The 22,200-nt window shown below is 43.9% G+C and overlaps 1 protein-coding gene across 5 annotated transcripts in view; it reads right to left on the bottom strand.

Annotated features, from left to right (window-relative positions):
* PCNX2 (pecanex 2) overlaps positions 1-22,200 on the bottom strand; it is a 295,243-nt gene that overhangs the window by 53,156 nt on the left and 219,887 nt on the right. For all 5 annotated transcript variants that reach the window (XM_082645600.1, XM_082645603.1, XM_082645599.1 and 2 more), the window contains 2 exons: positions 8,022-8,080; positions 3,723-3,938 (listed from right to left, as the gene is read on the bottom strand). In XM_082645600.1, coding sequence (XP_082501726.1) covers positions 3,723-3,938; positions 8,022-8,080 — 275 coding nt within the window. The remainder of the gene's footprint in view (positions 1-3,722; positions 3,939-8,021; positions 8,081-22,200) is intronic.

Below are 22,200 nucleotides of genomic sequence, written 5' to 3'. Positions count from 1 at the left end.
ACAGAACGGGCTTTTTAGGTCAACTGGTTTCTTCCTGCAACAAAAGCATAATCTAGATTTCGTCAAGGTATATGGCCTCTCATTAGCCCTGTGTTCCAAACTCCAGCAGAATTAGGTCAAGGAAAAGGTGTTGTACAAGAGTGAGGGGCATCAGGGCAGGCTAGCTGGCTTTGTTTCTCAAGACATCATTCCTGGGCAATCACTTTACACGATCACTGTCTCTGTCTTGTGCCCAACACATCTATGTTGGTCCCCAGTTTCCTTCAATATTTCACCCAGTGACGTTTCTGGAGTCTGTTATGTTGTTATAAGATTGGCCCCCAGTGACTTATGCAGTGTGACAGGGCCCCTTTTCTACCACCTGAATCTGAGCTGTATTTGGGATTGGCTGGGGTCGATGAGAGATGGTAGGGGTGACTTGGTACCTGTGCTGGAGGCTGGGCCATAAGAGGCCTTGCAGTGTTTGTGTTCCCCCCCTTTGGAGCCCAGAGACCACCTAGCTGTGAAGATGCCTCATCCCACCCACTGGAGGCTGAGTGGCACCAAGGGGCCAGGGCTGGTAGCCAGCCCTAGACATGAATGGTTAAGTCAAAAAAGAAAACAATTCGTATGAGGTGAGACCAAAACATTCACTGTGGTAGATTAAAAACCCTTACTCTATTGGTGGGAATATAAATTGGTACAGCCACTATGGAAAACTGTATGGCGGTTCCTTAAAAAACTAAAAATAGAGCTACCATATGATGCAGCAATCCCACTCCTGGGCATGTATCTGGACAAAACTATAATTCAAAAATATTTAAGCACCCCAATGTTCATAGAAGCACTATTCACAACAGCCAAGACATGGAAACAACCTAAATGTCCATCGACGGATGGATAAAGAAGATGTGGTACATATATACAGTGGAATATTACTCAGCCATAAAAAAGAATGAAATAACGCCTTTGCAGTGACATGGATGCAACTAGAGGTTATCATACTAAGTGAAGTAAGTCAGACAGAGAAAGACAAATACCATATGATATCACTTCTATGTGGAAGCTAAAATATGGCACGAGTGAACTTACCTATCAAACAGAAACAGACTCACAGACATAGAGAACAGGCTTGTGGTTGCCAAGGGGAAAGTGGGAGGGAGAGGGACAGACCAGGAGTTTGGGGTTAGTAGATGAAAACTATTACATATAGAATGGATGGACAACAAGGTCCTACTGTATAGCAGAGGGAACTATATTCAATATCCTGCGATAAACCATAATGGAAAAGAATATAAAAAAGAATGTGTATATGTGTATTACTGAGTCATTTTACTGTACAGCAGAAATTAGCACAACATTGTAAATCAACTATACGTCAATAAAAAAAAATTTTTTTTAAAGAACCCCCGTTGGTGATGAGGAGCCGGCAGACTTCTAGAATCTAATTAACCTTGAGCCTCTTCGATTCAAAGATGCGTTAAGTTTGCGAAAAAAAGCTGTAAGCCACATAGAACTTGTGCTATAACAATAACTCAGATTTAACTCAGCGAACCTTAAAAGTTCTTCCTTTGAATTCCGGGAAAAACGGAAAGCTCTCAAAATAGGCAATTCTATTGCATTATTGCACCAGAGACACTTAATTTCCACCACCTTCTGTGGCATTTTCTGGCATTTGTGCAAAATGCCAGGGAAACATTGCCCCTCTTTTCTGTACAATCTGATCATTACTCCCTTAGCCCAAAAACCTTTTCCAAAATAAGCTCCCTAACTTAGATTCCTAGAATTTCTAAGGATGCACAAGAATCCTCTTCAAGTAATAGTTTTTAAAAAGTGAAGTAATGGCCATTTGTTCTTGGGTGAAAGGTGTCTTTTTGTCACTGTGAGGTTCTGGATGGCCATGACCTGACTCCTGTTTACCTTTCTAGCATTTTCTGTGACTGCTTCTTCCCAAACCACCTGGAAACCACATCTGGCTCCTTCGTGCCTCTTTGTCATCACACCAGCTGTTCCCTCCTCTCTGTTTCAACTGCAGCCCCTCCTCTGTCGAGCTGACCAGACTCCAGTCTGATTCCAGTGCCCCTTCTCTGGACCCCAAGCATCCCGTGTGCAGTGCCACCTTAACACTCACCTCGCTGAGCAGTAAATGCCCATCTTGTGTCTGCCTTACGACGAGGCTCCAAGCTCCTTAAGGCGGGGCCTTCACTTCTGTACTCCAAGCACCTAAGCCAGTGCTTGACATATGAGCAGTGCTGAATAAATGTCTCCCAAGTGAATATTAGACTCATACGTCCAACTAGCTACCTGACACATTCACCTGGATGAATCAAGCACATTTGAAAGTATCCAAAATGGAGCTGTTGATTGCATCCTCAAATGCAAAAGTGTCGCTCCTCATCCAGGCTTCCCAGCTTCAGTAAACGCACCTCTGTCCACCAGGCACTCAACCTAGAAAGCGGGGAGCAGCCTGAGCACTCCAGCTTCCCTCATCCCAACACGTGGGCCCATCCACCTCCAAGCCTCCTAGCACGTCTGTGCCTGCAGCATCTTCTCCTGCTGGGGTGACTACAGGACACTCCTAAGTGGTCCCCCCTTTTTTGCTTTCATCCCCTCTGGCACCATCTCTGCACGGCTACCAGAACGAGGTCTTCAAGTGCAAACCAAGTCAGTCATCCCCCTTTCCAGAACCCTCCATGGCTCCCCACTGTGCACAGAAAAAAAATGCAGCCCTTCCCCCTGGCCAGGAGGCCCCCATGACCAGTCCTCCCACCCTCTCTGGTCAGGTCATTCCTCCCAGGTTGCTCCCGACTCAGACATTCAGCAGTTCCCAGTTCTGGGCCTAGAACATTCTTCTTCCTGTTCTCCTCAGGATCCTTCCCTGACGATCCCATCTCATGTACCACTTCCTCACCCTCTGCAGTGATTTAGCTCACAGACCCTTATTCACCTCCTTATACCTTTTCTGCAAGCTGTGACTTCTTTGCTCATTTGTCTACTTGTTTATTTTCCACGTCATGAGGGTAACACTCAAGGTCATGTGCCCATTGCATCCCCAGCATTAGAACATTGCCTGACACAGAGGGAGGGTTGTATTGGAGAAAGGCATGTATGAATCAAGGATAAACAAAGAACCCAGGAGACGGGCCCATGAGTACATCTGGGATGCTGATCCCAGCGTCATCACGACACAACTGCAGCGTCTGATTCATGGAAAAACCAGAGTCACACTTCCAAGATTCAGGCCAACTCAGTCACCACAGGGCAGTAAGCATTCATGTAGTGCCTGCATGTACGTGATCTCATTTAAATCACACAATGACTTTATGAGGCAGCCATTCTTCTTATTATCATTTTACAGATGATAAAAAAAAAAAAAGCTAAGAGACACTAAATGACTCACCCACAATAGACCATGACACTCGTAACCCAAGGAACCAGGTTCCATATGGTCCACACCCTCTTATTGCTTCTGAGTTTTTCCCAGAAGGAATGAAACCAAAACCCTGACTTGCTACTCTGAAGGTTTACACCAGACGTTTCACCTTATTATTACCTCAGATGACTGGGGTTTAGTTATATCCAAATACATGGAACAAAGTGACTGTAGCAAGTTCCCTAATTCTCATTCCGTAGGACAGGCATTCCATTCTTCCTTTTTAAGGGTGACTTCTTATTAAAGCTTCGCATGATAATTAACTCAAATGACTGACTTCCGACAACTTCAACGATAAAGAGATTCTTACCTCGGAATTCCAGTCCCCGAAGTTGAAAGGTGACAAGCCCATTGCTGATTTCAATCAGGTGAACGAAAGCATTGAGGTAATCTGAAGCCAATATAAAGCAATCGCCAGAGCTGTAGTTACCCCATCGGCCAAGGACGAGGTCTCCACAGAGGGATTCCTGGAGGGCCCTTGTCAAGTGTTCGTAGAAGATGGAATTGAGGTTGTTGCCATCGTTTCCTGAAGACAGGACGAGAAGGAATATGCCCAGTGAGTCCCACTCCAGCGTGCTTGACCTGGGAGACAGGGAGCTGTTACTTGATGGGGGTGAATCAGATCTTCAGACACTTCGCCCGCCAGGGTGGTGACACCCTCCTATTTCTTCCCACTATACTCTTTCTGGTCAATGTCATCTGCACACATGGATTGAGTTCGTGTCTAAATGAGACACCCGACAAGTGCCTACCTCCAGCTGAGATCTCTGGCCTGGGCTCTCGACCCATCTACTTCCTCATGGACCTAACACCTCTTGTATGTTTCAGATGCTTCCCCCCACAGTGGTCCAGGTCAGGTCCCCACATCCGCTCTCCACCTCAGCCAACGGCCCCACCATCCAGCCAGCCACAACCTAGGGATCTTTCTTCCCACTCCTTCCCACCCAAGCCTCTCAATTTTACTTTCTTCACGTATTTTTTGCATCTTCCTACTTTTCTCCATTCCCATTACCCCTACCCTATTCCAAGCTCCATGATTTCTCAAGTAGATGCTCACCCTCTGTGAGCCAGTATTGGGATACAAAAATATCCCACACAGTGGTCATGTGACTCACCTATGCATCTTCACTGGGACCTGCTCGCTCATCGATTCTCTACCTCACAGCCAGAACAAGCTTTCCAGACTGGAAAGGGGAAGGTGCCATCCAGGACCTCCCCAACCCATGATTCATAGTGGTTTCTCAGGGCTCTTAAGATAGAGACGACTTTATAACATCGCCTATAATAGGGTCCCATAAGTTATCCTTCATAGGAATAAGCTAGGACAGCCCTGATCAACCCAGCATGTATAGTCACACCAGGGGCGCCATGTGGTCTGCTCCCCACTTCACTCTCCATCCTCACCTCCCACTAACCCCTTCCTCATCCTTCATGTTCAGCAACACAGAACTTCTCTCAGTTGAGTGACTCACAGGCCCCCGCCCACCCCAGGGTTTTTCAGAGACTGATCTTTCTGCCTGGGTTTTCCTTCCATTCCTCTCTGGCTTATTACCGCTACGATTCTTCAGACCTCCACTCGATGGCCACCTCAGGGAAGCCTTCACTGACCGCCTCGCCAGGCCAAGTCCCCTGTTACAGGCTGTCAGGACTGTGACCCTCTGCTTTGAAGCACTTGTCACAGTTGGAATTTGACTTCTGTTCTTTTGTGTGTATATGTATGTGTATTGATTAACATTCAATTTCTCCAATGCACCCAACAGTGAAGGAAGACTGAATATGCTTATTTTTGTATCCCAATACTGGCAGAATTCCTAACACGTAGTAGAGAATCACTAACTATCTGCTGAGTAATAGATAACACCATAGATGATACAGCTTCATTAAGAGAAATTTTGCCTCTGAGAACATTCCCATCGAGTGACTCCAGGGTTTCATTGAGATATAATTTACAGATAAACTGTGTGTGTGTGTGTGTGTGTATACACACACACATATATATATATACATACATATATTCTACAATATAAATAATTTTTGCTAGTATTATATATTATATACAGAAAATAAAGTCTATATATACATACATTCAACAATATTCATAACCATTACTAGTATTATATATTATATACAAATATATATATAATATTATATATTATACACAAATCTATATATATTATATACAAGCCTATATTTTATATATTATATACATAGATATAAATTATTATATATTGAGGCAATTTATTGTTTTTAAGTTATATATGTATATCAGACTGAGACTTATTGAGGAGTAACTTATAGAGAGTAAAATTCACCCTTTTTAGTGTCCAATCCTATGAGTCTTAACATATGCTTAACATAGTCACGTAACCACCACTTAGAATGATGCATTTGTGTTCATCCATACTGTGGTACACAGCAGCACTCTGTTCTGTTTCTTTTGTAAGCAGCTACTACAGTTTGCTTATCCATTCAACAGCTCAAGGACCCTTGGGTTGTTTCCAGTGTTGGTGATGATGAATAAAGCCACTCACAATACTCATGAACAGAAGTTCACGTGAACACGTTTTCATTTCGCTTGAGTCAACCCCTAGGAGTGGCACTGCTGTTCTCCAAAGTGGCTGGACTGTTTTGCAGCCCCGTCACAGGGACTGAGAATTCCAGCTGTTCCGCATCCTGGCCAGGACTTGGTATTGTCAACTGTTGCTTGTTTGTTTAACCTTAGCCATTTGAATCGGGTGGGTCAGGACCCCAAGAAGGAGCAAGGATACAGCAAAGGAGATGGAGTGACGGATTGCCCTGCTTCCCAGTGGAAGGCTAGTGTGTTTCAAGGGCGTGAAACTGGGGCTTTGTAGTGCATTTCTTGTCATCTCCTTGCTGGGCCCAGACTCCTTTTATTTCCTCTGTCAGATCTCTCACGATGAAGGATAGAACCTTTTCTGAGAAGAATGGGTAAACAGGGAAGTCCTCCTGGTCTGTGGTCTTGGGGGAGTTAGAAGTACTGGGAGAGGCGAGGAGGAAAGTTTGCCATCAGTGCTTTTATTTTAAGTGCATGTTTTCTTTGGGGAGTAAATTCTGGCTCTGGAAAGTCAGAGAAGCATAGAGTTGCCCCAAAGAGAAAAGGCCTAAAGCAAAGCTCAAGGACCCCTTCCAGCTATTGGAGTAGAGACAGAGGTTCAGGGAAGTTCGAGATAAAGCCTAGAGATCTGAACGGAGCTTCTCTGCTCTGTACCCTTGGGAACCAGAGCATGACTGGAGGTGCAGGAAGGTGCAGAGTGGCCCCAAGTGCATGCACATAAGGAAGATCACTGATCCACCGCTAAGAAATCTACAAAGTAACACTATCAAACTATGGATATCATTGCTAGGCATTCATGCCAGTTAAAAGCGGAATTGAAATTAGGGCATTTATAACCTAATCATGATTAATAGAAAGAAATGAACTATCCTATGGACTGAGTCATGTCACGTTGTCTAATAAAGTATCAGTATGCTTAACTTTCTATGCAGATGAAGCCTTCTTGACCTTCCATGATATTCATTTTCTATGATGGACCAGCATGCATCCTGAGACACTAACTAGAGATTACTTTGAGTCTCTAGCACTTTTAAAGGAAAGGCCTGAATGAGAGGATTAACTTTTGTTTAATTGTTCAAACTGTCTGTTCGAATAAAACAAAAGAATTTAAACCACTAAAAGGGGAGAGCTTAGAACACACTGACCACGCATCTGTATAATTAGATTAAAATGAGACAAAATTATGAACAACTAAAGGTGCAATGCATTTATGAAACTGTCCATATGCATGATATCAATGGCCCTGCAAAGTTACAGAGTCCCACGGATCCACACTAGAGATACTTATACCCCAACCCATGCCCCCTTAAAGTTGGGCTCACGTAAAGTTAAACAAAAAATAAACCTGTCTCTTCAGGTGTTTTCAAGTTCCAAATTATGATTTCAAATTAATCATGTATATGCAATTCAAATATAGCTAATAAGCATGAGACAATTCTTCCTAGACAACATTTTTGGCCCAAGGGAGAGAGAGAATGAGGTGGATAAAAATACAGAATAGTTGAAATTTGCATACTGATATGAGGAAAAAAGAGGTCAGATGGTTAAAAGTGAAATAGATTACAGGAAGAAAAAAGTAATTTTCTGGCAGGTAAATCTTTCCATAGCTTAATGCGGTACAAAGTTTCTGAAGACTTCTGGATCCCAGATCCTGGAATTGCTTGCCTTTATGGACATCATAACACTGACATTTTTCCAAAAAAAATGTTGCCAGAAGACTAATACCAAGGTTTACTGTCTATATTCGACGTGTAGCATACACAAACTAAAATGTCTTAACAGGGTCATTCAATACTGAAAAGATATCTAATCATTTCTAAATAATGGAGGAATGCATTTCTAAACCAAATCAGGATACTTGATCAGTTCTATTTGCACAGTTTTCTTTTTACCATCAGCCTATTTACCAAGACATGCATTGTCTCCACAATGATTAAAAAATAGTGAGTACTTAATTCCCCTTTTTGGATGGAAGGAATCCATGTACACAACAAAATAAATACATAAAAAGAGAGAAGGAAGATATCCTCTTACCTGGATCCTTTTCAATTTGGACCACCAGTCTTGTGTTAGAATTATCCATGCGCCTTGTCCTAGAAGGGGCCACAAAAGGGTAAGAGGTCCTGATTAGATCCCTCCATATGAGAGTGGGCTCACAGAATCAGTTGGATGAGTGGGAAATGCAGGGGAGATGGAGCTCACACATTGGGGTGTTTGCTCCACTTTGACAAGGCTGTCGGAAGAAGGAGGCGTTGGAAGGGAGGGAAAAATACAGAAAACACACAGGGGGAAGAGATAACTAGCACTTAGGATATGGGAGATTGGCCTTGATCCTTATCAGTTTTGAGCACCCGTCCACAAAATAAAAGCAAGCATCTGAACTGCCAATGGACTGTCACTCACCTTCAGAACATCAGAGCAGTACACACACAGCTATCTTTCTTTTCAAATTGATTCCAGAAAATTCACGATTAGTAGTCTATGTCTCCACTACTTGCTTTCAAGAGTTGGGCCCACTCTTATAGACCTTTCTTAGGTTGAACCACAAGAACAAAAACAGCTCTCACAAGCTCAGGAAAAGGTGGATTGTCTGTAGCCGTGGTAACCAGTGGCTGCCAGAACCAGTTTTAAACCTTTTCAGTTATGACAACCCACCTCAACTTACAGCTTTGGTAAGCAAGCCAGCCAGCCCATGGTGGCCCCTTGCTTCTGAAAGTCAGCTGGTGAGGGACAGACTCAGTCCAGACCTCTCAGGGGTCAACAGTCACTCCCCAAGTGACTGCCCTGCAGAGGGTATCAGCCCACTTATGTCTCTAAAATTCACCGGCCCTTGACCTTCATATGTCCTGAAAACCCTTTATAAGTGCAACAGTCTGCTCTGCTTGGAGATACTGTGCCGGACCAGCTTTGACTTATTTCAGACATTGAGTGGTGGTCTCGTCATCCTTTGAAGGATGAAATGTGAAACTGACGTCCACCACATGAAGTTGATGATATTCAACTGTTTATGACCTGCAAAAATGGCAATTTCATATGGCTAAACCATACAAGTTTGAACATAATGAGGGTCCGATCTTTACCATGCCTGGCCCCTGCCTTTGCCATCCCTCTGCCCTTTGTTTTCTGTGCTCCAACCACCCTGGCCTTCTTTTTCCGCACTTTCAACATGCCCTGACCTCCTTCTCCCTCCCTCCCTCCCCTGCATCCTTTACACCTGTTATGTCCTCTATTTGGAGGACTTCCTTTCCAGCTCCACCCACTTTTCCTCGTTGACTCCTCTAATCCTTCCCGTCCAGTTAAGAATCACCTTCTCAGGGAAGCCTTCCTGGCACCTGCTCGGGGTGAGATTCACGTGTTGTGTGCACTTTCATACCTCTCTTTTGGAGCACGTGTCACAGTTAATATTACTACTAAAGCTGACCATTAACATGTATGTAGCACTTACTCATGTAAGCACTTCACATGTATTAACTCATTACATCTTCACAACCACCTTCTTAGGTGAATATACCTGTTCTCACAGAGCAAGAACCTGAGGCACCGTGGATTAAATGTCCAAAGTCTCACAGCTCGTGAGTGGTCTAGCCGAGATCTGGACCCAGGTGGGCGGCCTCTGGAGCCTTCACTCTACATCATACACATCTTTGTGTGTGTCAACTAAAAAAATATATATATATATATTCACAACCTAAAAGTTGAAAGTTATGTTTTATTTGGGGGGAATTTCTAGGAATTCAAGCCAGGGAGGAGCATCTCAAGTAACCCTGAGAGAACTGCTCCTAGGAGGTGAGGGATAACCAGGATATATAGAAGTTTTGCAACAAGAGGCAGGTAGTCTGAATGTCAAAAGATTATTGTTAATGAAAGAAAACCAGATATCTCAAGTTAAGGAATTTAGCACTTTTCTGTGTATGGGCAGATGCTAGAGTCTGGGATCACTGAAATCATCCCTTTGATATGCACCTCAGCTATCTCAGGCCAGTATCCTGTGTTTTCACATCCTGAGTTTCCTCAGGGTTCACTGTAGGGAAAGGCTGCAGTCTGATGGCTGCTAGATGGCAGGTATTCTTTTCCTTCCTGAGTTCCCTCAGGGCTCACCAGCTCACCATCAATTGCTGATGACTGTGACATCCTTTGTTTACTGACATGGCAGGAAATATTCCATTTCCTTTTTTTTTTTTAAAGAATATTGCATTTATTAATTTGAAAAGTAGACCCAAATACTCAGCAATACTCCATTTCTCACATGATAATTTGATTACATCTGCCTCTTATATCAGACGCTTAGGACCGTGAGATACCGTTTTGCTGACATCTGGCACGCAGCAGTCACTCCACTTGTTGACAAAATAAATGCATAGTCAAAGATAATACTGCTTCTGAAGTGTTTTTCTCTGATAATACCTGCTAAGAAAAAAGGAGACTGCTTCTAGATAACATTTCAATGTGATTGTTGACATACTGCGTGTGATTAAACAACGAGCACTTTTTGGTGCTTAAGAAACCTCAGAATGCAGACTTCTTTCGTGAACTTGTCTCTTGGGAATCAGAGCAGATTAAAAAGATGCTTAGATGCATCTGTATTTTAAATAAATAAGCAAGTTTGTCTTCAGAAAAACAAAAGTATTCTCATTTACTCCTATGTCTCAGATATTTGAGAACCATCTAGGCAGGATCCTATTTGAGTTTTGTAAAACAGACTCTACAGATGGGTTGGAAAGGAGGAATATTCTGTTACAGCTCAAAAAGGCCATTAACCCCAGCAGTAATATACTGCTTCAGTTCCTTGCAAATACTCTCATATGGGCTTTGAAAATAAAAGAGCCCGGGGTGGCAGAAAATAAAGCAAACAACAAAATTCTTTCTAATGAAGGCTGGAATCCCATGTCGGCATAGTTAGTCCCTAAATGGAATTTTAATTTCACCTTAAGACCTAGGACAAATGGAATTTTCAGCAGCAGAATAAACAATTTTTAAAGTGGGACTGAGCCAAAAGAAAGTCATTTACCAAACTCCTTACGGAATTAAAACACCTTCTAAAACTATGTTAACTGGAAGGCTATCTTTGCAAAAGGCTTTGGCTGCAGAGTGCTAAATTCTGATCAGCGGTAACTAAGCTTTGCTGCCTGCGTGCCCCAGGGCCTCTGGCTCCCACCAGACTCTCGAAGAAGGCCAACTGTCAACCATACTGGGTATTTTGAGCTTATCTCCAGTGCTTTCCTCCTGTAAATTTGGTGCTTACCACTCAAAGGTGCTAATTAGCTCAGTAATTGGATTTCTGCCTTCACTGTCCTATTGCATGAACATCAGTTCTGCTGCTCAGAGAGAAAAAGTGGGCTCCCAACTCATTCCACAATCTCAGGGGAAGTACGGAATGCTGGTGTGGTTAGGTGGGCGTCAGTGGTGTGTGCTCTTAGCCCCTGCCTGGCAAAGCCAAGGCTCATTGCTAGGCCATGCTGTCCAGAGCGCCATGGGCCGAGAATCTAATAATATTGTTGGTCTTCCCAGAGAAACTGACTTACTCAAAGCATCCCTTTCTTATGCTAATACGGCAGGGCTGGTTCCCTCCCTTCAAGCTTTGCCTCCCTCGTCTAAATCCAGCACCTTCTCTCTTATGTGGCCTCTTCTGAGGAGCTTAAATAATTTAACAGTAATTTACTTAATTCTCCTGCTTCAGGTTCCAGTTTGTCAGCACACACAGACAATTTATGGGAGAAGTATTCCCATTTTTGATGGGGAAGTGTGACTGGCTGGAATGCCTGTTGATATGGCAAAGCCAGGATGGATGGACTGTAGTTCTGGGAGGGGGACCACTGACGAACCCACCCGCCCTGGCCAGGCACCATAGTAGCCACTGGCATGAGTTCTCTTACAACAGGAAGTCCTGGTAAGGAACTCGGAACTAACAAGCCACCACCAACCAGAAGAATTCAGGAAAGGTCAAAAGGAGAGAGGAGACGCCAGTCCATATGTCCTACCAACCTCCCAGAATCCTCCTCGCTGGAATCCATCTTGGCTGAGCGATGCGCAGGCCACCAGGAAGGACCCTGAGTCAGAATGATTGGCCAGAGACAACCCGGAAACTAACCCCATCATCATAAAACCCAAGACTGCGAGCCACGTAGCAGAGCAGTCCTCCTGGGTTCCCTGACCCTCCTGCTCTACGCCCGGGCGCCCCTTCCCAATAAAGTTTCTTGATTTGTCAGCACGTGTGTCTCCTCAGACACATTTCTGAGTGCTAGATAAGAGCCCACTGGCTGGCCCTGGAAGGGGTCCCCCTTCCTGCAACAGTTCTCTGCATGCGGCAGGCAGCATTAGAGAAATCTGGACAATGAGAAGGCAGCCAGAGACTAAATAAGGACACTGTCACCTTTTACGTTGAATATATACACGTTTCATCTGGGTTAGTATTTTTTGATGATTTTTGCATCTATATTCATAAGGGATATTGGTCTAAGGTTTTCTTTGCTTGTGATGACTTTGTCTGGCTTTGGTATCAGGGTAATACTGGACCCACAGAATGATTTCGGAACTATTCCTTCTTCCACTCTTTTTTGGGAGATTTGAGAAGGACTGATGTTAATTCTTCTTTAAACATTTTACAGAATTCCAGAGGGAAGACAACTCATCCTGGGCTTTTCTTTGTTAGGAGTTTTTTGATTACCAATTAATTCCCTTTACTTGTTATAGGTCTATTCAGATTTTCCATTTCTTTTTCAGTCAGTTTTGGTAGGGTGTGTGTTTCTATGAATTCCTCCAGTTCAGCTAGGTTATTTGTTGGTACACGGTAGTTCATAGAATTCTCTTTCAATTATGTAATGTTGGTAGTAATGGACCCACTTCCATGATTTTAGTAATTTGAGTCTTCTCTCCTTTTTTCTTGGTCATTCTTGGTAAAGGCTTGTCAATTTTGTCAATCTTTTCAAAGAATCAACTTTTGGTGTAATTTATTATTTCTATTGATTTTCTATTATCTATTTCATTTCTCTCCATTTTAATCTTTATTATTTCCATCTGTCTGCTTGCTTTGGTTTAGTTTGCTCTTCTTTTTCTAGTTCCTTAACATGGAAGACTAGTTTATTGATTTGAGATTTTTCTTATCTTTTAATTTAGGCATTTACAGCTATGAATTTCCCTCTGAGCACTGCTTTTGCTACATACCGTAAGTTTTAATATATTATGTTTTCATTTGCATTCATCACAAAATATTTTTTATTTTCTCTTGTGATTTGTTTTTTGACCCATTGATTGTTTAAGTAGCTTTACTTTACACTTCTTTGGGAACTTTCCAGATTTCCTCTTGCTGTTAATTTCCGATTTCATTCCATTGTAGCTGAAGAACATATGTGGCATGATTTCAATCCTTTTAAATTTATTGAGGTTTGTTTTATGGCCTAACACATGGTTTATTCTGGAGAATTGTCCATGTGCATTTAACAAGAACATCTTTTGAAAAACTTTTGTTTTGTAAAATACTCCGTTAAAAGGATGAAAAGACCAGGTACAGACTGAGAGAAAATATTTGCAAACCGCATATCCAACAAAGTGCTAGTATCTAGAATATATAAAAAACCCTCAAAACTCAGCAGTAAGAAAAACAAAACAAAACAAACAAAAAACCCACAAAGAATCCAATTAGAAAGTGAGCAAAGACGTGAACAAACATTTCCCTGAAGAGGACATACTGATGGCAAATAAGCTCAGAAAAAGATGTTCAATGTCATAAGTCATTAGGGAAATGAAGATTAAAACCACAGTGAGATATCACTATATACCCATTAGAATGGCTAAAGTATAAAATAGTGAAAACATCAATATACTTGCAAGGATATGGAGAAACTAGATCCCTTACACATTGCTGGTGGGGATGTAAAATGGTATCGCTCCTCTGAAAAAAGTTTGGCAGTTTCTTTAAAAAAACTACCATGTGACCCAGCAATTATATTCCTGGGCAATTATGCCAGAGAAGTGAAGACTTATGTTCACCTAAAAACCCATAGACAAATGTCCCTGGCAGCTTTATTCATAATAGCCAAAAACTGGAAGCAACCCAGATGTCCCTTAGTGGGTGAGTTGTTAAACAGACTGTGGTTTCCATACTATGGGATACTGCTTAGCAATTAAAGGGGCAAACTGCTGACATACAACAACCTGGAAGAATCTTCACTGAACTACAGTGAGTGAAAACAGCCAATCCCATGAGGTTTAAACACTATATGATTCCGTTCATATAAAACTCTTGCAATGACAAAATATAGAGTTGGAGAACCGATTAGTGGTTGACAGGAGGTAAGACGGAGGGAGAGGCAGAAAGGAAGAGTGTGTGACTATCAAAGGGCAGCAGGAGAGGTCTCTGTGGGGATGGACTTGGTCTGTATCTTGACTGGACCAACATCAATATCCTGGGGATCGTTTTACAAGACGTTAACACACGTAAATTGGATAAAGAGTATATGGGGAGATCTCTTTTTATTCTTTCTTTCAACTCCATGTGAATCTATACTTAGCTTTAAAAAAAAAAAGTTTAATTAAAAAAGTCTCCATAGCTAATAGCAGGCCTGAATTCCGTGACTACAATGCATTCATGTGAGATTCTCATCTCTCACCCTAACTTGCTTGCATCACAAATTAGGATCACTTCTCCCATTTCAGTCAGAAAAATCCAAGACTCTCCAGCATTCCAAATACAGGAGAAGGAGTCCAACTATTCATTCACTGGGAAGTCATAAATATTTAGGGGGTGAAAAGTGTTTCTTCTCTTTCAGCAAATGCAACTAATAAAAACAGTAATAAAAAAATCTAGCTGCATGTGGTTGGGCAAAGAGTCAGCCAGATGGGGAACTGAAAAGATGGAGATGCACAGGATTGTAGCAGATTCATAAGGATTAAATGACTGGGGTGCTGCTGGGTTTTTCCCCAGGATTAACATGACTGATTTAAGGTTTTGACTTCTGGGTGCTATAGCCTCCTGGTAAAAAGAGGCCCAATGTTACGGATTTGACAGTGTTTTATTTAGAGTTCCGGGTGTTATTCCTCCTGGGGATGAAGACACATTTATTTTTTCATTAGTTACCCCTGGTATGCACAGAATTTGGATCAAGATGAGCACACAGCAAAAAGAAACGTCAACCCTTGGCAACGGGACTGCAGGATTTTGCAGTGACATGCACAGCCCTGATGAGTTACATCTAGATCCTTCCGTTTTCACAGTCACTTGTGTCAGGAGAGACACAACTCGAGAAGACACGTTCTTCGAACATGAAGCCCGTTAAGACACGGTGCTGTTTAGTCCTCAAGGGATGTGGCACTTATTAAAATCACACCAGCTCTGTTTTCCACTGAGATGGACTTCACTTTTCCTTTGCTATTTTATTCACTCCTAAAGTATAACATTGTACCTCACCTGCACTCAGTCTTCAGATCTGTTACAAAATCAAGTTCAACTAAAAGGATGCTCCTAATTCTACAGTCACCATGTGGCACCTGGTCAAATCAGTTACACTGACTAAAATTATAAATAAAGGTATTTATGCAGGTTTGACATCTCATGTTTGCATTTTTAATGATGGTGTACCCTATGCAAAATAATTCGGCCTGGAAACAGTACACAAACAATAAGGCAGGGGAACCCCAAGAATAAGACTGCAACTTTAAGTTGATAAATCTGATTTCTGTTTCTCACTTGCTTTATGACTTATTAAATTATTGAGGGATGTAAAGGAGAGAATCACATAATTCTTCTGATCCTCAGTTTTCTGAGTGCATAAAATCGCAACTAAAACATAGCACTTTTGGTAGGAAATTAAAATACAGAGTCCCTTCTATGGCAGTCTACTACAAAACTAAACTAAGAATCACTTTAACCTTGTAACAGGCCTGTTACCCAGGGTCATCATGATTGACAATGGATGAACAGAAAATAGTTTTGATATCACCGCATCAGTACTTTTTATGGGGAAAAAGAAATAGTATTTTTTTTATCCTGACAGTGTTTTTCAAATTTGATTTTAAATATTAAAATTGTGTTGAATCTTGGCTCTGGGAGCATAGGGACCAGAGTCAACAGAAAATGAGTTCATTCACCTCCTCCAAGTGTCTGCCACCTGCCCCAGCTTTTCCCCCAGATAGTGTGACAATGACAAGGAAACCTCCTCAGAAGGCTTCCCAAGTGGCTCCCCTTTGCCCGTGATAACCTTAGCTAGGAGGCTAGTGTTCTATTATTTTTGGACGGCTCTTAAAATTAATCATTTTTAAAATTTCATTTTCTATGCAATTTTCTTTAAAATCCACTAAGAACTTTCTCTCCTTTCTCTCAAACCTCAAAGTACACCTCTCTCCAAAGCCTTTCCTGTCTCTAGGAAATTAAGCTCCAACCACACAACCTCCAAAACAAATAATTTTTTAAAATGTAACTTAGTAAGACATTACAAATCAGAAAAGGAATATAATACATTAAATTGCCATTATTCTTATCAGGTAATATTTTTTCTAATTCTCATGTATGCGATTATTTTTCCATTACTGGTCATTTTTCATTTAAACAAGCTTGATGGGGAGCATCTGTCTACTTAATTGCATTTACAGAGAGAGGCAAACACAGTAATCCAGACATGAAAGAGCATTATAAACCCTATGGAGTGATGATAGCAGAATGTTTCCAAAGCGACAAGAAAAAAAGAGCACGGCTTCCTATGTTCACATAATGCATTCATTTCATTCATCAGCCAATAGTACCAGGAACCCCGAAACAGCAACCACATGCAAAGCCTGGGTCAGGTCTTGGCTTTCAATAGTGAGGGACGGAAGTCAGCCTTGGAAATACGCTCAGGGTATTGTGAATGAAAAATGTCACCTTCCGTATCAGTAAACAAAGGATGTTGCAGCCATCAAGCCACCACATTACAGCTGCCCAGACGGTGCACCCTGAGGGAACTCAGGATGGAAGCAAACAGGATGCCCACCACCAAGCCCTCAGCCACTGCAGCCACCCCTAAACGTGCACCCTGAGGAGACTCAGGATGGGAAAGAACATGACACTGACCCTAGATAGTTAAGGTGCATATCAAAGGAATGATTTCAGTGAGCCCAGACTCTTGCATCTGCCCATATAGAGAAAAGCGCTATATTCCTTAACTTGAGATGCCTGGTTTTCTTTAATTAACAGTAACCCTTTGATGTTCCGACTACCTGGTTTTTCTTGCAAAAACTCCTCTATATCCTGGCTCCCCCCTTACCTCTTTGGAGCCGTCCCTCAGAGCCATCTGAGAGACTGACTTCTGGGTCTGAAGCCCTCAGAAAGTCCTCAGAATAAAACATAATTCTCAACTTTTCAGTTGTGCATGTTTTCAGTCGACAGTAACAAGACTAAAGGGCGCCCCCTACCCCATGACTGCAGTGGTAAGGAGTGAGTCTTAAGCTACAGCCTCAAATGCATTAGTCCCCCAGGACTCAGAGGGGTCACCCCACAGCCCATATGGCTCCTCCCATATCTCTGTCGGCAACGGGGATGGCGTGGCCGGTAACGTGCACTTTGCGTGTTGGCTGATCACAAGCAAGGCCTTCTAAAGCGCTCAGGGTTCTTGGTGTTGGGGAGTGAACCCTCACTGTGCAGATACCTCCATCTGCCCAGGAAATCTCCTGCACCAGGAACGTGTGAGCCCTGCAGTGAAAGGCTTTGAGGCAATGCAGATTTAAAAGCTGAAGCCTTCTGCCTTCCTTTGTTTAGAATCAATCAATCCCATCTCCAACACATCCTTAAAAGCTGAAAAAGCTGCCAGGCCTGAGAAGGGCTCTGCCCTTGTGCTGTGCTAGGCTGACACTCCCTGCAACCACCCATCAGCCGGACTCTGCCACACAGCCTCACTCCTGGGTGACCTTGACTCCCAGGTGACCTTGACATGTCGAGTCAGCAGCACCAGACAGCTGGCAGCAGGTGGGCAGGTGGAGCCCTTCCGGCAGGCGCCCGGTCAATTTCACTACTCTGCACTTTCTAGATTCTGTAACTGCTCAGCAGGATGGCACAGGACTCTGAGTAAAATTATGCATTGCAGCATAATGAATAATAAGCTCAAACCAGCGCTGAGAAATTCAACACACTGGAGTTCCTCAAAAGCGGCCTACTTCTGGAATACATTTGCATAATCGCTCACCACCACACCCAAAGTGTCAAACCTTACCCCTGGGTACGTGTGTGTGAGCTTTCTCATCCGTCAGCAAAACAGCAGGCTGGGGCCAAGTTCATCATTTAGTGTTGCAGACATAACAGCATTCAGACATAGACCTGGGTTTCCAGTTGAGCAAATCCAAGGCCGAGAAGGGAGGTGGAAGGACTGATTAAGACACAGGGCGTATCAGCCAGAGAGCGAGGGAGGCTCAGACTCCTGTCTGCCACTCCACCCTTCTCTGGAATTCTAGACTATTTAGACTCACAGAATTACGGTGCTAAAGGTCTTACCTTCATGCTGTCATCCTTCCAAATAGAATTATGAAGGAAGGATCCCTTCGATAAAAGCCATCACTTGCTTTTATTATGAGTCTCTCAATTTCAAGTGACAGAAAACCCAACTGGAAACGGCTTAAGCAAAATCTGGAACTCACTGGTTCACACAGCTGAAAGGTCAATGGAGCCCAGCTGGACTCAGGGGCTAGGGTGCGTGGTGTCATCAGGAATCATCCTCCACGTCCCTCGGCCCTGCCCGTTTGCTGTGTTCTCAGGCCAGTTCACACCTCGTGGGAACAAAAAGGCTGCCAGCAGCATTAGGCTTGCATCTCACACTACCAAGCCCAGTGGGAAAGACGATTCTCCTCCCCTGCAGGCCTGCCACACCCCAAGTCCCGGGCAGAAACAATCCCTCTCTGGACCTCTGGGTTTCACACCTTGCCTTTCTCTTGCCATTTTGGCCACGGTCTCACCTGCTCATCTGTTTCTTGCTTAACTGTGGCCTGAAGTCCAGGAAAATGTTTACGCAGGGCTCAGTTTTACTAGAGTGGAATGAAAGGTGAGGCAGGCTGCCGGCTGTACATCCACAGACTCAGCCCACGTGTCCCCAGCCACCTGGCTGAGATTTACGGATACTAAACTCTGAGCTCCTGTGGTTCGTCAGTCTGCCTGGATACCTCCACTTCGTTCTACATAACTAAGAATGTTTCTTGCTGGCTTCTCTTCACCTCTATCACTTTTGGAAAGTTCGAGACTTGGTCCGATTTCCCACCCTGGCTGCGCTTGTAAGTCCCGGGATGCACTGCCTCCTCACACGTGGCCTAAACCGTGTCAGTCCCGAAACACGCCTCGTTTATCAATAGACACACATATGGAACCTCAAAGTGACTCCCAGGCATTTTTAAATTGCTCAGAACTCCCAGATTTATATATGCATCAGCCTCGGAGTCCCTTCCGGGGGGAGGATTCCCTAAGACTTATCATCAGCCCCCAGGAAAAGTGAGGGCGTTTCCTGATCCTTTTCACAGGCCTATCAAGTTACTTAACAGCCCGGCAAGGTCTGGAACCTGGGCACCCTGGTGCCTCACATCACTGGTGGTCCTCGGTCTCCCAGTGGGAGAGGCTCCCAATCCCCGCTCTGGAAATACCGGAGGCGGCAGGCCACACCCACGGGGTCGCCCCCCGGCCTCCCTGCTCAGGGTCCGGGGCTGCGGAGAAGCAGGCGGGGCTGAAGCTCCCAACAGACCGGGACCTCGGGGAGGAGCACCTCGGCGCCACGCTCAGGGATGCGGGAGCATCGCAAGGTCCCCGCAGAATCAGCGAAAGACAAACTCGCCAGCGATGGTCCACACCTGGCCAGGTGGCCCCTCACCACCTCCTGCCGAGCCTGCGGAGGGGCTCCAAGCCCCTGAGCTGCAAGGCTCCTGTGGTCTAGTCATCAGTGAGACAGCTCAGCAGAGGAACTGGAGAGTGGCCTTGGGAGAGTCGTGCTGGTTTTGACTTGGGTCACTTTGGACCTGCCTGAGGGCAGAGGAGAGTTTTGGGACCAACGCCTGCTTCTGAGGAGGTGACAGGGAGCATGGTCACCTCTGCCACACCTGGCGCTGCCCCCCACAGAGAGAGGATGCACAGAGCTCCTCTAGGGACCCAGAGAAGGCCTTTCTGGAGTGAGGCACACAGGGACCCTAGGCCCCGGGCTACAGCCGCCTTCCCTTCCAGACGGGCTCTTGTGACCACCATACTTCTCGAGTCAAGAGCAAATGCTTTAACTGACAGTCACTGGTTTTTTTGTTTTATGGGTTTTTGGGATTTTTTTTTTTTTTTGCTGTGGGAGATATTTTGAGAGGCTTCAGGACACAATGGAAAGGGCTTGAAATAAGGCCAGACCTGGTTAATATCTTGGATCGGCCACTGACTGATTCTGTGACTTTGGGCAAGTTACTGAACTTCCCTGAGTCTCCTTTTTCTGATCTGCGAAATGAGAAAAATGAAATTCTACTTCCAAAGTGGGTGTCAGGATGGGAATGAATATATCTGAGCAGGTGAGCAGGTGTTCACTAATTACAGAAAGATGGTCACTCCTGTTACTGCTGCATTGTTCCTACTGCCTTTATTACATTTAATAGTAATATATCCAGGGCCCAACACACTCCTAGGTGTGCATCCGAGAGCTCTAATAGCCCTAAGACATCTGATGAGGGAGCTTCATGACTTTATCTCCACAGTAAATTTGTCCAGGTGCTTTGAAAACATATCCAAATAAATTGGGGGGTAGCTTAATTGCGAGTTGAAATATGTAAAGCCCTCCCAGCATAACTGCAAATCTGAATTACAGTGCTGCATTTTACTATTAACACATAAGCCATATAATCTTCCTGCTTTATACTCAAAAAAGAATGCCTTTTGAGATACTCAATGCTTTGCAGAAAGATCTACAAACCGTGCTTAAAACAGCTCACTGGGAAGAGAATATCCAGCAAAATCCTGCCCATTCTGAAAAAGGTAGAAAATAAAGTGTGAAGTTGAGAATTCCTTTTTTTGACTGCCTTAACCAAGTCAGGCATCCATGGCTCTGTACAGCTCATCAACATTAACAAATCATGAACGAAGACCCAGATGGTGACAGGCAAGCCCATGTGCAGATAGCACAAGTGAGGGGGCTGGAGAGATGATGAAGGACAGCAGTGACATCGACCTCTATGGAATGGAATGTTGAGTTAAAGCCAAGAAGTTGAGAATTGATAGAGGAGATGTAAATTTCTGCTTTTCAGTAAAACACACATGCATGAGAGTGGGATGATGAAGACTTGGCTTGGCAATACTTGAGTAAAATAATTGCGAGGGTTTCAATTTTAAGAGGCATAAATGAGAGCAGAACATAGGACTCAGAGGAAGTAACAGGTCCCTCTACTATGAGCTGAGTAGGTGACACCTGGAGCAGTCTAAGGAGGGCACAGTCAGGGTCAACCCAGTAAACGACTGGATGAGGACGGCTGAGATGCTCAAGGTCTAGACCATTTCACACAAAAAACAGATAGGACTGTTAAGCCTGAAGCAGAGACCTGAGAAGGGAAGGAGAGCTGCCTTCAAACTGGTAAAGGATGGAATGTACAGGAGGCCCAAGGATGTGGGTTGCTCCAGGATCAGCAGGTGTATCCAGGTGACTGGGGTATCCGGTTGATGCCACAAGGAGCAGATTCAGAGCAATGAGAGCCCCGGCTGTGACTGACAAAGATCACACGGGCTGCCCAGTGAGACACAAGTCCTGCTCCACCCAGAGTAGGAGGAGGACTCCCTTCCGTGGATGGTACAGAGGGGATGCTGTAATTCCAAGCGTCCATGCTAGTCTCTCTTCTATATTACAAACCCAAGAAGGGGCTGGGAAGTAGCACAGTAAGATCCATGAGAGCTCACTGAGACTGGCTGAAGTATTCTGATCATCTCTTTTGTTGTTTGATAAACCACAAAAGACTGGCACTTTGAAGATCTTGTTTTTTCCACTAAGGCAGCTGTGATGCTCAAAGAACAGAACCTGGGCTCTGGGACTGGCTAAGGCCTCAGAATAAACACAGCACCTGATGGTGAAGACTAGTATTTATGGGGCATCTCACGGCACACTGGTTGTGGATGTGATGCTCCATGGTCTACACATGTATTCTTTCATGGGTTGATTGTGTTCTGCCATTTCAGAAATGATTTCAGGTAGGTTGCAAGGATACATAAAATACGTCTAGACTTAAATGAATTAAAAGTTGAAATGATAGCACACAGAAA

Source organism: Mesoplodon mirus (assembly GCF_964341445.2).
Source record: "Mesoplodon mirus genome assembly, chromosome: 2".
Lineage (NCBI taxonomy): Eukaryota > Metazoa > Chordata > Mammalia > Artiodactyla > Ziphiidae > Mesoplodon > Mesoplodon mirus.
Note: the sequence above shows the minus strand (reverse complement) of the source record. Positions and strands in the feature narration are given on the sequence as shown.